Source organism: Canis lupus, chromosome 20 (genome assembly GCF_003254725.2).
Source record: "Canis lupus dingo isolate Sandy chromosome 20, ASM325472v2, whole genome shotgun sequence".
Lineage (NCBI taxonomy): Eukaryota > Metazoa > Chordata > Mammalia > Carnivora > Canidae > Canis > Canis lupus.
Genome location: NC_064262.1, coordinates 39,634,903 through 39,650,297, shown reverse-complemented (window position 1 = coordinate 39,650,297; position 15,395 = coordinate 39,634,903). Strand labels below are relative to the sequence as shown.

The 15,395-nt window shown below is 50.2% G+C and overlaps 1 protein-coding gene across 1 annotated transcript; it reads right to left on the bottom strand.

The window, feature by feature from the left end:
* Positions 1-30: 30 nt before the first annotated feature.
* On the bottom strand, positions 31-14,156 carry MON1A (MON1 homolog A, secretory trafficking associated). Its single transcript, XM_025455670.2, has 6 exons — positions 13,884-14,156; positions 4,374-4,513; positions 2,607-3,092; positions 1,264-2,029; positions 418-565; positions 31-318 (listed from the first exon to the last, which is right to left on the bottom strand). Exons 2-6 carry the CDS (start codon positions 4,498-4,500, stop codon positions 178-180), a joined length of 1,668 nt encoding a protein of 555 aa, XP_025311455.2. The 5' UTR covers positions 4,501-4,513; positions 13,884-14,156; the 3' UTR covers positions 31-177.
* Between the last annotated feature and the right edge of the window lie 1,239 nt (positions 14,157-15,395).

Genomic DNA, 15,395 nt, shown 5'->3' with positions numbered 1-15,395 from the left:
GTGAGTAAAGGGACCAGTGACAAGGCCCAATGAGTGTCTTCCCCAAAGCACTTTAATGCGCACACCAACCCACAGTCCCTGCCTGCCGCCTGGGCAAGAGAGGCCAGCCCATGTAGAGGTGCCTATGGCTTCCATCGCCCAGTGTGTCTAAGAGGGCTGAACCCACACACTTTCCCATCAATAAGTGAGGGGCGTGAGGATGAAGAGGCGGTCTTCTTCTTTGCGGATCCAGCGCATCAGCTTATGGATGGCACTGACGGCCGATGCCTTGGTCCCCAGGGGGCTGTAGCACATGTAGAGCTCAAAGGCACCTGTTACCTGGAGGAGGGGGCACAGGGTAGTCATCGAGGTTAAATATCCCTCAGGCCCCCTACCCAGGATCCTGATGAAGCCCAGCCCGTCCCAGGGCCACCTTACCCAGGCCAGGAGGTTCTCATTGGGGCCTGTGTAGTAGATGGTCTTGAGTGGGCGGGAGGCATTGTGAGCTCGGCTGTGCAGGTACTGGTAGAGGCCCAGCAGCCGCTCCTGCTCCTCTTCACTCGTGTACGGGGCCTCAATCTCAGGGCTGGAGATAGGGGAGTGGGTTCGCAAAGAAATGACTTCCATTGCCTTCTCTGGTGATCCAGAAATAACTATGCCTAGCCAGAGAGACTCTGCCATGAGTCCTACCCTCCAAATGATCTCCCAGGACAAGGCAATGTCTACCTACCACAGAAGACTCCAGGACAGGGCTGGGCCCTTCCAGACTGAAGCCCTGTTCTTCTCCCTCCCCTGAGTTCATGGCATCTTTGGTTATCTTCCCTTGGAGAGCTGCCAATCTAAGTTTCAGTGTCTAAGACAGAGTGACAGGTCTGAAGTGGAGGGAAAGTAAGTGGGAACTCAAAAAGGAGTAATGTGACGATAGAAGCTGCCCCAGCCTCTCTGTTAGAGGAGTTCTGCATCCTGGACTGGATCAAAATGATCCCTAAGGCAGACTTGCTCCAGGGCAGGAGATCCAGGAGACCTCTGTTCCAGCTTCCTTCCCTGGGTATATTGGGCATTTCAAGGCTTCCTGGGTAACAACGTGGAAAGGTGTATGCCCATTGGGAGTAGAATGATAGGGAGACTGGGTCCCTGATGTCAGAGTGAAACAGACCCAACATGTCAGTCATTCCCAGAGGGGTTCTCAGCTTCAGGATTGCATCAGGACTCAGGACCAATCCTCCCCTAGATCCCACTGCGCCCCTATCTCCCTCAAGCAGTGTCCCCAAGGCCCTCCCTCACCTGGTGAAGAGTCCTGAGCTTTTTGACTTATAGAGGAAGTGGCGTAGGTCAGGGATGCCCACTTGAGCAACACTGTAGTAGGGTGTGCGCAGTGCCTCCCGCAGCGCCAGGTGGGCTCCGCGCTTCCGCAGGCGCTCCTGAAAGCGGCGGCGGCAGTCAGAGACTGCAAAGAAGTCCTCGCGGTCGGTGGAGACGAGCAGCAGGCAGAGATCGGTGTCAGGCTCCAGGTAAGAGATGTGTGCGTGGAAGAAGCCGGCTGCATTAAACTTGGGCAGGCACACGGGCGTCCAGGCCTCGCCCTCACGGAAGGACGAGGAGGAACTTATGAGGTTGAAAAGCAGGTGCAGGTCGATGGGGTGCAGGAATTGGTCCTTGCGGCGCACTAGCGCCACGAGCTGGTTGCGCGCCAGCAGGATGGAGAAGACAAGGCTGCGCGCACGCGCCTGCTGCAGGCTGGCACTCACCGCGTCGCGCACCGCCGCCGCCAGGGGCAGGCACCGCGCCGCCCCCATGAGGAAGCTGGGGTCTCGCGCCATGAGCTGCAGCAGGTTGTCGGTGATGCGCTCCGAGCCCGAGAGCAGGCGCCGCAGGTCGTAGTTCTGCTTCTGCTGGAAGATGTGGCTCAGCTGCGCGCCCGTAAGAAGGCTCAGGATCTGGTAGTAGATGTAGAGCAGCTCCTGCGCCAGTTCCTGCGCCGACTGCCTTGTGCGCGCCACTGCCACCAGCACCAGTGGGCTCCGGCGCACGAATACTACCTTGTAGCCATCTGAAGGTGGAGGGAGGAGGCGTCAGCTTCTCCGGGAAGCCTCCCGGGATTGGCCTTGCCCAGCTCCCTCGGAGCCCTGGCTTCCTATGCAGTTTGTTGCCTTCTACATCCTCTCCACCCTCCCTCAGAGCTCTGCACACAGTAGGGACTTAAGGATGATGAAGATAAAAACAGGAGCCCGAGGTCCCCTTTCCCTGAGGACTCCAGGTCTATCCCTGCCACTTGATTCACAGACTGGCACCAGCCAAAATGCAGTGAGCACTTCAGAAAAACATTCTTGTGTTAAATGGCAAGCTGGGTGGGGCCCAGGACCTGGGACTTTTTGGTCACCTCCTCAGACTTCTGGTTCTCTCCAAGGGCAAAGCCCATGTCAGAGCCACTTGGCCCTCACAATAGCCCTATAAGGCAGTCTGTTGCTATCCATGTTCAGAAGACAATATCAAAGCCTAATGAGGTGGAGGGACTGCCCTTGGTCACATAGCACATCCCAGCCCTCTATACCCGGGGGCTCCAAAACCTGCTATGAATTAACCCTGGCCAGGGGAGCCCTCCCTACCCCCCTTTCCAGGTGGCTCACCTGCATGGATAGAACGAATGGCATTCTTGTCTGCCTCCAGGAAGGACACCAGGGCCACCATGACACCCATGGTGCTGGAAAGTGCCTCCTCTGACCCATAGCGGGAGTACACAGGCTTCCCCGCCTCGCTCAGCACAAAGACATGCTTCTGGTGCAGTCGCCATGCCTCAGCAGCCTCCTCCTCATCCCCCTCGCCTGTCCCCTCCCTGGGAGGTTCTGTGGCTGGCTGCCCAGCTGCCCCTGAAGACTCTGGCCAGTCCTCAGAGCTTCCTGGCAGCATCTCCTCCTGTAGGTCTCGGGCCACACCTGTCAGCTGGGTGCTCAGCTCACTGAAGTCCTGGCTGATCTGGCGCATGTCTGCAGGCAATGGTGGGGGACCCCCAGCACCCTCCTTGGGGCTGTCCCCAGAAGCTGCCCCATCCTCCGATTCCGTCAGGTCCTCGTAGGAACGGGCATGGACGAACATGGCACCCTCCTGCCCGGCACCTGGCGGCCAAAAGCACTGGTGCTTAGAGCAGTAGTCGCTGGCAGATCATCTTACCAGCAAGGTATCCAAAATGGCACTCTAACCTTACTGCCTGTCCTGGCAAGACAAGCCACTGTTACCTCCTACTACTGCCTGCTAGGAGTTATGCCTCCTTGCAACTTAGAGCCCACCAGATTCCTCCCATCACACTGGGAATAAGACCCAAACCCCTCATGGTTGTGAGGGCGGCTGGTATCTGCTTGCTGCTCTCATTCTCATCTCACAGTCCTTATCCATTCCAGTCATACTGACCTTCATCCCCCTGCTCTTTGGACATCCTCAACATGCCCCCATCTACCTCAGGGCCTCTGCACCTGCTGTTCCCTCTACCTGGAAGGCACTCCCACCTCCTCATGGGGCCGGCTCCTTGTCACACTTCAGCTCTCAGCAAAGATGTTAGCTACCTCCTCACCTGACCTCCAACCCCAGGCACTCTATCACATCTCCCTCCTTGATTTCTCTTGTGCCACTTGTCAGTTATCCTTCTTCTCAACCACAGAGGGGTTCCTCCAGAGGGGCAGGAACCTGGTTATTCACTGCCGTGTGCCCAGCACCTCACCCTGTGCCTGGAATACTTCTGTGTTCAGTGACTCTCCCTGCGAGAAGTCTCCCTGACCCTGCTCAGGCCATAGTTCCTACCCTACTCCAATTGATGACCCTACTAGCCTGTGGCTCCCCTAAGGCAGGGACCATGTCAGTCTTTCTTTGCTGATTTTTTTTTTTGACAGAGTAATTCAACAGGTGTATTTTGAGTCTCTATGATGAGTTCCATACTGTACTAGGTCCTAGGGATACAACCACTCTGTGCTCAAAGAGCTCACAATCCTGTGGACTACAGATGTGCAATACATATATTAAAAAATTACAAAATAATGAGTATCCTGTAGAAAGCATGGTCAGAGCAGGCAGGCCTAATTTGTGAGGAGGTGACATTTAAGCTGAGAGCTGAGGGAGGGAGAAGGAGCCAGGAAGGTACACCGTAGACCCAGGGAATAGGAGGAGAACCCATGCTGGCAGCCAGACAACACAGGGTGAGTAGCCCAACATGAGGTGGAGAGGAAGGCTGGACACAGGTGGACTGTGTCCAGTTCCCTGCAGTATCCCCCTGCACCTGACAAACAGCCCAGGAGTGACCTGACAAATGTGTGAATGACCGGGAGTGAAAGACTGGTTGGGAATCCCAGTTGCCTGGGAGGCTGCTCTCGCTGTCAGCTTCCTGGAGCTGCACACCCTGCCCGTACCTGGCTCCATTCCCTGAGCCAGTCCTGGTGTGGGGCTCTCAGCTCTCTCCATACTCTGCCCATCAGAAGGAGCCAATGTGCCATCAGGGCATTCGCTGCTTCTCTTTCTCTGCATGTCAGCAGCCATCCTTTGGGCTCTCCTGTGGGATAAACAAAGGCATCATCAAGGGTAAGGGGAAAGGTGCTGGTGGCAGGGGTCACCGGCATAATTAACAGTGGTAAGTACAGGAAAGCATCCTTCATCAGGACCCAACTAGCTCAAACCCCTTGGGGAATGGGTTCTGAGTAGTCCCCTCTAAAAAACGAAGTATGGGGGTGCCTGGGTGGCTCAGTTGGTTAAGTGTCTGCCTTTGGCTCAGATCATGATTCCAGGGTCCTGGGATCGAGCCCCACGTTGGGCTCCTTGCTCAGTGGGAGGTCTGCTTCTCTCTCCCTCTGCTGCTCCCCCTTGTGCACAAGCACTGTTTTTCTCTGTCATTCTGTCAAATAAATGAATAAAATCTTTAAAAAAAAAAAAAGTTGCTCTTTTTCTAAATAAAAAAAGGAAGAATTGGGACACCTGGGTGGCGCAGCGGTTTAGCGCCTGCCTTCAGCCCAGGGTGTGATCTTGGAGTCTCAGGATCGAGTCTCGCGTCGGGCTCCCTGGATGGAGCCTGCTTCTCCTTCTGCCTATGTCTCTGCCTCTCTCTCTCTCATGAATAAAAAAATAAAATCTTAAAAAAAAAGAAAGAAAAGGAAGAATTCATCTACCTATTCATTATAGAAAACTTGGAAAATACAACAAAGTCTAAAGAAAGAAATGTCACTGGGGCACCTGAGTGGCTCAGCGGTTGAGCATCTGCCTTTGGCTCAGGACATGATCCCAGAGTTCTGGGATCTAGTCCCACATCAGTCTTCCTGCATGGAGCCTGCTTCTCCCTCTGCTTATGTCTCTACCTCTCTCTTTCTGTGTTGTTCATCAATCAATAAATAAAATCTTAAAAAAAAAAAAAAAGGAAAGAAATGTCGCCATTCTCCTGGCATTCAGGATCTTTCACTCTTCACATTTTGGTGCATTTCCTTCCATTTTTAAAAAAATGTACATAAAAGATAAATAGTTTTATTTTTTTTTACAAACTGTTAACAGCAGCTAACACTAATTGAGCACCAAGGAAGTGTGAGCTAAGAGGTTCAGTGGACAGTTATCTAAGCCTAATCACTCCACTCTAGCAGGTGTCCTGTCTCAGGTTAGCTTTATAGATAAAAGGACTGAGGCTGAGAGTTTTAAATGTCTTGCCCAATGTCACAACAGGGAAGGAGTACTGGAGCTGGGACTTGAAACAATTCTATATCCTGGTGTCTTTCACTGCACAGCCTACCATGAACATTTCCCCATTAATTTTTTTTAAAGATTTAATTTATTCATTCATGAGAGACACAGAGAGAGAGAGAGAGAGAGAGGCAGAGACACAGGCAGAGGGAGAAGCAGGCTCCATGCAGGGAGCCCGATGAGGGACTCAATCCAGGGTCTCCAGGATTACACCCTGGGCCAAAGGTGGCGCTAAACCGCTGAGCCACCCGGGCTGCCCTCTTTTTTTTTTTTTTTTTTTAAGATTTTATTTATTTATTCATGAGAGACACACAGGTAGAGGCAGAAACACAAGCAGAGAGAGATAAGCAGGCTCCATGCAGGGAACCCAATGTAGGACTTGATCCTGGTCTCCAGGATCACGCCCTGAACTGAAGGCAGGTGACAAACCGCCAAGCCACCCAGGCATCTTAGGCTTGCTTTTTTCTGAATACACTTTTGTACTTTCTGAATTTGGCACCAAGGCTTGCCTTACAAGTTACCAACAACTTTGGACATAACAGTTCTCAGGGCCCTCTGATGACCAGGACAGACAGCTTGATCTCCCAGTTCTGTAGCCTCAGGGCCTGGTGAAGGTGGCTATGAGTGGATGGCAGGGATAACGAAGTATGGCTGTTGGCTTGTATGGCTTACTTGGAGTCACCCCTAGGGCCCCTGAATGGCAAGCTGAAGGATCCTCATTTGGTAGGCAATATACATTCCCAGGGAAGGAGTTCCATCTGATGCATTGACCCTTTCGTGAAGAGAAATCTGGATGGATAGGCTAGAAGGGCAGCAAAGACCAGTCAGACTCATGAAGAGGTCATGCAGCAGGCCAGGGGCCTGGGAGGGACTGGTGTCAGTGACCCTCCCCCTGTCTCCTCTAGGGCAGAGTCATAGGGAATAACTGAGGCCTTGTTTCCTACATACTGCAACCTTGAGCAAATGACTCCTCCCTGAGCCTGGCATGAAATAGGTACTCAGAAACATTCATGAAGAATGTGATCTCAAAGAGACAGTGACCGCAGGTTGTTATCTCAGATTGTCTGTATCCACGAACACTCTCTCAGACCTCCCACTCCATCACACCAGAGTTCCCATCAGGGAGCTCCTGTATGTATCCAAAGAACTGACTTTCAAGCTCTTTTTTTCCCTTCTTCTTCTTTTGGTCATCTTTGTTGTAAGCTATGGAATCCTTTCTTCAAATGAGTCTTTTGCAGAAGCTCAATGTGCAAAACAGACAGGGAGGCTGGTGGCCATTCCTGCACTGAACCTGGAGCATCACAGAACAAGTGAAGGCTGGGCACCACTGGCCAACAGCACCATCCTACACAGAGCAGGACCAAAGGAAGGTCATTTGGGAGAACAGCCACCTTTGGGGATTTTCTAGGCCACTTATCCCACCCATCAGGACAATCAAGAGTGATGGTTCCTGGCATGAGTCAGAGCCCAGGGGACCACCTTGGGCTACTTTGTCTGACAATGGGCCAGAGTAACTATGAGGCTACTTGCCCTCAACAGCAACCTGTTCAAGAAAGGTCTGCTCAGAGACAGAGATGGAGACCAAAGAGGCCAAAACAACCATTATAACACCACAGAGGCCAGGGCAGTGGGTGCCACAATAAGTATGGCATGCCTAGGTCTTCAGCAAGAAGATACAGGCCACATGAGAACCTTGTAGACCATTATTTCACAAGCTAACCTGAAAGCCAGATTGGGGCCTGCACTGCTATGGGAAGAGAGTGTGACTCCAGAGAGACCATGACCAGACAGAGGGCAAGCTGCTACTGACAGTCCAGGGTTGTGGCCAGGGCTTCTGGATCTGGCTCCCTTGATGGAAACCTGGATTGCGGGATGCCTGGGTGGCTCAGCGGTTGAGCCCCTGCCTTCGGACCAGGGCATGATCCTGGGGTTCCAGGATCGAGTCCCACATTAGGCTCTCTGCATGGAACCTGCTTCTTTCTCTGCCTATGTCTCTGCCTCTCTCTTTGTCTCTCATGAATAAGTAAATAAAAGCTTTAATTAAAGAAAAAAAAAAAAAAAAAGGAAACCTGGATTGCTACGTGCTTACTTCCAGGAAGAAGGTCCAGAACCTTTGTTTTAAATTACCACATTTCTGTGTTGACTCACTTTCCCACTTTCCTAGTCAGTAAGTTCTCACCTTCTCTCTTTTCCAACTTCCTTCATCTGCTTCTCCCCCACTCACTCAGCACTATCCGTGATACCACTGAGGATACAGAAGTTAGCAAAAGAGAATTTCCAAGATTCCTACCATGACCTCACCTCATCTGCCAGACTCTGCCTTCCTTCTCACTGAAGATGAGCTGTCGATGCTCCATTGGGGCAAACTCTTCCACTCCTGTCCCTCTTGCCGATGCAAGCACAAGTGCATGGCTTCCGCAGCTGTCCCTTTTTCCCAGATCATTGTTTCCCCCCACTCCCCTATCATATCACCAATATGCTGATGCTTCATCCATTTTCAAAACACCTTCCTTTAGGTGTGTTTGCTCCATTATAATTCACTGAGCTGTACTTTTGATTTGTGAACACTATGTCTTATTTCTTTTTTTTTTTTTAAAGATTTTATTTATTCATTTATGAAAGACACACACAGAGAAAGGCAGAGACACGGGCAGAGGGAGAAGCAGGCTCCATGCAGGGAGCCCGGTGTGGGACTCGATCCCGGGTCCTCAGGATCATGCCCTGGGCTGAAGGCAGACGCTCAACCATTGAGCCACCCAGGCTGCCCAGTCTGTCTTATTTCAATTAAAAAGGTAAAACAAAGGGCACCTGGGTGGCTCAGTTGGTTGAGTGCCTTCGGCTTGGGTCATGATCCTAGGATCCTGGGATTGAGCCCTGCATCAGAATCCCTGCTCCCCGGGGAGCCTGCTTCTCCTTCTCCCTCTGCCTGCTGCTCCCCCTGCTTGTGCTGGCTCTCCTTCTCTGTCAAATAAACAAAAATCTTAAAAAAAAAAAAAAAAAAAAGTTAAAACAAACCTCTCCTTAACTCTACATTCCCCTCTAGGTTCCACCTCATTTTTTTGTTGTTGCCTTTTATAAAACCAACCAATCAACCTCGAAAGAGTAAATAATACTTGAAGTTTAATTATATAGGCTAAGTTATGCTGTATAAAAATGAATGCCGGGATCCCTGGGTGGCGCAGCAGTTTGGCGCCTGCCTTTGGCCCAGGGCACGATCCTGGAGACCCCGGATCGAATCCCACGTCGGGCTCCCGGTGCATGGAGCCTGCTTCTCCCTCTGCCTATGTCTCTGCCTCTCTCTCTCTGTGACTATCATAAATAAATTTTTAAAAAAATTTAAAAAAATGAATGCCAAAGTGGTAGAGGCTTTACACATGAAGGCTTATTTTTTGCTCACACAAAATCTAGCATGGGTCTGGTCATAATTTAGCTTCCTTCCAAGCTGTGGTTCAGGAATCCAAGTTACTTGCATCTCCTAGCTCTGCCACTGGAATACGTGGAAGACGGGGCTGGAAGGTCATGTATCAGCTGTTGAATACTTCAAAGCCCAAATTGGCCAGGACTAGTCCCATAGCTAGAGGAACTGAGAAACATGGGGAGTCATGGATATTTGGTAATCAAGAAGTACATCTGCCACAGCCTCTCCATGTCTCCTGCTCACTCTTGAAGCCATTCCAACTAGACTTGTGCCTTCATTTCTGTAGTAACACCACTCCCATCAAGGCTGTCAGTTAACCTCAGGATCCTCTCGCTTCACTCAGCGGCAATGGATACAGTTGATCATTTCCTCTCTTTTGAAACATTTTTTTCTTCTTGGCTCCTGGTACACCAACCACTCTCCTTCCATGATTCCCCTCCTACCTCATGGACCATTTCTTCTAAGTCCTTTTTGCAGTTATTCTCACAGTTAGGAGACCCAGGTTTCAGTCCTTAGATCCCTTTTCTGTGTTCATCAATCACTGGTAGCCTTATTCAGTCTCATGATTTGAAATCCCATTGATACATTAATGATTCCAATTTTTATTTCCAATGCTGATCCCTCTTCTGACTTCTAGAGGCACACACATTTAACCATCTACTTGATGTATGCCCTTGAATGTCTTACAGTATTTCAAAGTTATATGTCCAAAACTGAGTTTCTGATCCTTTTCTTAGAAACTTATTCCTCCCAGAGTTTTCTTCATCTCAATGAAAGACAATGTCATCCTTTCAGTTATTCAGCAAAAAAAATTTTGGAGTCATCTCTTTTCTTTACACCTCATATACCAAACCATTAGCAAATCCTGTCACCTGTACTTCGGAATACAGGTGCACCCAGTAAAATGTCTCTCTTGTTAATATTTTCCCCACAGAATTCCTTTTAGTATTTAATACCCAACTGTGGTAGCCAGCCTTCAAGATGGTCCCCAGTGATCCTCAACTCCTGGAATTCATGCCTTTGTGTACTCCCCTCCCACACTGAGCAGGGCTCATCTATGTAACTAACAGGATAATGTGAAAATGACAATGTGTGATTTCTGGGGCTAGGTCATAAAAGATATTGTGGCTGCTGCCTTTCTCTCTTGGATCACTCTCTCCCTGTGGAACCATTAGCCATGTTGTGAGGACACTTGAGCAGCCCTGCCAAGAGAACCTCATGACAAGAAACTGCGACCTGCAAAGAGCCAGTATCAAATGTGCCAGTCGGGATCCCTGGGTGGCGCAGCGGTTTGGCGCCTGCCTTTGGCCCAGGGCGCGATCCTGGAGACCCGGGATTGAATCCCACGTCGGGCTCCCGGTGCATGGAGCCTGCTTCTCCTTCTGCCTATGTCTCTGCCTCTCTCTCTCTCTCTGTGTGACTATCATAAATAAATAAAAATTAAAAAAAAAAAATAAAAGCAAAAAAAAAAAAAATCAAATGTGTCAGTCATGTGAATGAGCAAACCTGGAAGCAAATCATCTAGCCCCAGTCAAGCCTTCAGGTGACTGGAACATCATGAGAGAACCTGAGCCTGAATCATCCAGCTAAGCTGCTCCCCAAATGTTCCCAAATTCTCATAAGAATTGCATGAGATAATAAATATTTATTGTTGTGTTAAGCTGCTAAGTTTTGGGGTAATTTGTTACACAGCAATAGCTAATACAACAAACTTGTATTTGATTCAGCTTATGTTTAAGGAGAAAAAATGCATATTTACAACATCAAACCATTTTAAACAAAGCAATGTGCATGTAAAGCCTCAAATTACATTCCAAATCAGATAGAACATCACTGAGTGGCAACAAAAGGGGCTTACTTGCATTGTGGTTGTTGCAGGTACTGAAAGAAGCCATGATACTGCAGCAAAGCAGCAAATACTGTTTGGTGATTAGGAGGAAATTTTTTAAGCATTTTATATCCTAACCCTATACCTTACTAGGCATATATTAGGTATATATTTTTCCTGTGATTTAGTACTATTTTAGAAAATTTGAGATTTGGGTTACTGAGGGAAGCATTATACTTTTCCCCATTTAAAAGGGGAAACAGATACCAAGTTAGTGATTCTAGACATAATGCCCAACTTTTGTAGATGACTGATGTTAAATGGGAAATGCCCATGTCCAGAATCTGACCACTGCTCATCACGGCCACCACTACCACATTGGTCCAGGCTACCCGTTCTCTCTCTAGGAGTATCGTACCTGTCTTTTAACCAGTCTCCCTACTTCTGCCTTTGTCCCTGCACAGTCTATCCCTCGCACAGCACTCAAAGTGATCCTCTTGAAAAAGAAGTCAGGTCATGTAACTCCCCTGCTCACAACTTTATAATGGTTCCCACTCATTCAATGAGAAGCCAATTTCCTCACAGCAGTGTACAAGGCGCCACTCTATCTACCCCGCCATTACTTCTTCGACCTCATCTCCTATCCCTTCCCCCACTCGCTTTACTTTAGCCCAGCCACACTGATCTCATGGCTTTCCTTTGAGATAATATAAATGTAAATCCTGGGATCCCTGGGTGGCGCAGCGGTTTGGCCCAGGGCGCGATCCTGGAGACCCCAGATCGAATCCCACATCGGGCTCCCGGTGCATGGAGCCTGCTTCTCCCTCTGCCTGTGTCTCTGCCTCTCTCTCTCTCTCTCTCTCTCCCTCTCTGTCTCTGTGACTATCATAAATAAATAAAAAATTTTAAAAAAATTTAAATGTAAATCCTGAGCACTTCTTCACTTGCCCTTGCTGAGCTTTCTGCCTGGACCATGTCTTCCTGCCTTTCCCTCTGCCCCTCACCTTCCCTATTCCACTGCTTGGGCTAGATATTGACATGACCCACTCTCTCACCTCCTTCAGGTTGTTGCTCAAGTGTTACCTATCAGAGAGGCCTTCCTGCAATATCCCTGATTCTCATCCCTTTTGCCCTGCTGCATTTTTCTACATTGAAGGTCACCCTGTGATCTGCCACAAATTTCAATATGTCAACTCCACACACAGGAAGACTTTAATTAACATTTGCCAGATAAATAACTTTGGAAGGGAAAAGGTGAAAGATCCTCAAAGAACATCCAATTATAATGCAGCCTCTAGAGACACTGGTCTGTGGAGAAGACTTGTGTTTGGGAGTAGTCAAGTGCTCAAGAACAATGGCCCTGGAGTCAGAGGGACCTGGATTAACCTGGTTTGGTTTTATTAGTCTTTTTTTTTTTTAAGATTTTTATTTATTTATTTATTTATTTATTTATTTATTTATTCATGAGAGACACACAGAGAGAGGCAGAAACATTGGCAAAGGGAGAAGCAGGCTCCCTGTGGGGAACCTGATGCGGGGACTTGATTCCAGGACCCCAGGATCACGACCTGAGCCGAAGCCAGACGCTCAACCACTGAGCCACCCAGGTGTCCCTGGTTTTATAAGTCTTTAGTTTTCTTATCTATAAATAGGGATAATGATAATACTGATTCACTGGGTTGTGGGAGGATTAAATGAGATAACCTATAAGATAACCTGGCTCAGAGTAGGCATTTGTACATGCAGCGGCTGCCATTAGTACACCATGAGTATTTTTACTTAGCATTCAGACCATATGTAGCTGCACTTTCACACAGATCCAACGGTTTCTGCCACGTAAATCAGTCCTTTGAGAATTGGCTCACCCTGAGTGAAATGACCTGGGAAAACATGATTCTGACCTCATGAAGCCAGGTAGGCTCTGGCCTGAAGTGAGCCACCTGTGATGTCCAGTCAAAGAGTTGTCTGTGGGCCTAGGACTGGAGTTCCTCTAGGCTTACTGGCTCTTCATTTGGCCTGATGTTGCAGGAACAGACCATTGTTTTTCTGCTGCAGCTGCTGGGAGTCTCTCCCAACTCTTTGGTCTACCACATGCCCCTGCTCTATGCCTTGCACCTTTGGTTTAAAGACCCAAACAAGGTCTACAGCAACTTACTCAATATACCGGGCCCCACTACCCACTGATCCATTGTGGGCTTTAGGTGACAGCCCAGTATGGCTAAGTGGTACTCAGCATGGTACATGCATGGAGTGAGGACAGGGTCAGCTGGCTGGGGCTAGTGATGGCTTCCTTTACATTTGTTCCCCTGCTATCTGAAATCATGTAGCACCTCAGCATCTCCAGGACTAATATGGGGATCCAGCCAGATCCAGGCCCTTCGTGGCAGACAGGGCCCCAAGTGAGGCTGTGCTGTAGCTGTTTCAGCAGGATGCCTACTCCGTGCTGAGAGCATGGCCTGGTACTTGTCACTGTTGGTGGCCACTCCCCTCTCTGACAAAGACTGCTCACCCTCCCCCAGCAAACTGGAACCCAGAAACGGTGGCTCACCCAGTACAAGGGTCAGACGCGTTATCTGAGCCAGGGCACCCTGAGAGCAAAGTCTAAAGCCCCAGGACACTTCCAGGAGCTCCCTGGCTTACCCCACAGTCACCTCTGTTGATCTTTGAGAGGACTTTACCGGGGGAAATGTGGGTGCCTTGGGGGCGGGTCCTATCTGGCTACTGATCCCTGCAGGGCTTTGCCCTCCCAGCCAAAGAAAGGGTTTCGGTCCTCGCCTTTTGTATTCTCTACTTGGAGGCCAACCGGCTAAGGCACCCCAAAGAGACTGAGACCTCCTACCGCAAATAGCAGCGTGGGCAGCAGGGGAGCCCTGTCTTTGAGCCCCTCGCCCAGAGGATGACAGCTCTCCCGTCTCTCGGTACCTCCAGGCCACGTGGATTGGCAGTCGTACTCACCTGTTTCTCTGGGGGGCCCTGGACGCACAGAGATTGGCGGTCACTGCACTCTGCCGGACCCCCGGGAGAGCACGGGTGCCCGGCCGGACCTGGACCGAGAACGCAGGTTCGCGGGGCCACGGCCCCCTGCGGATGCAGACATGGCCACTGCGCGGGCCACCGCCCCCTCCCACTGCCCCTCGCCGGGTCGGCCGGCCCAGTAAGACAGCCCTCGCCGGCCTCTCGTGGCGGAGGCCTGGCTCCAGCCTCTCGGCCCAGCCCTGCCCGCCCCGAGGTGCATTGTGGGAAATGTAGTCCGGCGCTCGCGGCGGCCTGCGGCACCCTGGGGCGGGGCGGGGCGCGAGATCCTGGCAAAGTCGGGGGCGGGGCCTGACCAGGGTCAGGATTTGCCTCGGGCTGCACCGCCTTCTCCTACGCGGGGGTCCTGCACCAAGGGCGTCCCGGGAACCGGGACCAGGGTGGGCGGCAGGCCCAGACTTCCAAGCCCCTCCGGCCCCGCCAACTAAAGGTTTATTTCACGGGAGAGAAGGAGACGTTGGGGTTGTTTCCTCTATTGACCATGTAGGGCAGTACAAGTTTGGAGGCTGGATAAATGTCCTTAGTGGATCCAGCTACACTGGATGTAAAGCATGTAAACACATCAATTGTTGCTAAAATCATCCTTTTAGCCATGTTTTAATATATCAGGATGAGGTTCTAAAACAGTTCTCGGGCAGCCCGGGTGGCTCAGTGGTTCAGCGCCGCCCTCAGCCCAGGGCCTGATCCTGGAGACCTGGGATCGAGTCCCACGTCAGGCTCCCGGCATGGAGCCTGCTTCTCCCTTTCTCTGTATCTCTCATGAACAAATAAATAAAATATTAAAAAAATAAATAACATGAAACAGTTCTCAACTTTGCACGTGAAATGACCTGGGGAAATTTAAAAAATCACTATGCCTAGAGATTTTGATCATTTCTAGACATTTTGATTTAATTGAACGGGGATGGGACCCAGGCATCAGTATTTATTTAAAAGCTTCCCAGGACGGGCATCCCTGGGTGGCTTAGTGGTTTGGCGCTGCCTTGGGCCCATGGTGTGGTCCTGGAGTCCCAGGATCAAGTCCTGGGATCGAGTCCCGCGTCGGGCTCCCTGCATGGAGTCTGCTTCTCCCTCTGCCTTGTCTCTGCCTCTCTCTCTGTGTCTCTCATGAATAAATAAATAAAATCTTAAAAAAAAAAAAAGCTTCCCAGGTGACGTGCCAGGGCAAGGAACCATTGCTTTGGGCATTTGTAATTTCCTAGAAACAAAGCAATTCCAACAACAGGAAAACATAAGGCTTTCCCAATTCTATTTTTGAAGAACAATTTAAAGAAGTAAAATTTGGGACGCCTGGATGGCTCAGCCGTTGACCATCTGCTGTGGGCTGGGGTCCTGATCCCAGTATCCCAGATCCACTCCCGCATGGAGCTCCTTGCGGGTAGCCTGCTTCTCCCTCTGCCTATGTCTCTACCTTTCTCTGTGTGTGTCTCTCAT

What these genes read in the sequence shown, in the direction of transcription:
- MON1A (XM_025455670.2), bottom strand. Translation starts at nt 4,500, where the DNA reads ATGGCTGCTGACATGCAGAGAAAGAGAAGCAGCGAATGCCCTGATGGC. An exon ending in GGCTCAGGGAATGGAGCCAG is followed by an intron (nt 3,093 to 4,373) that starts GTACGGGCAGGG and finishes TTTGGCCGCCAG; the next exon opens with GTGCCGGGCAGGAGGGTGCC. An exon ending in CATTCGTTCTATCCATGCAG is followed by an intron (nt 2,030 to 2,606) that starts GTGAGCCACCTG and finishes CTCCACCTTCAG; the next exon opens with ATGGCTACAAGGTAGTATTC.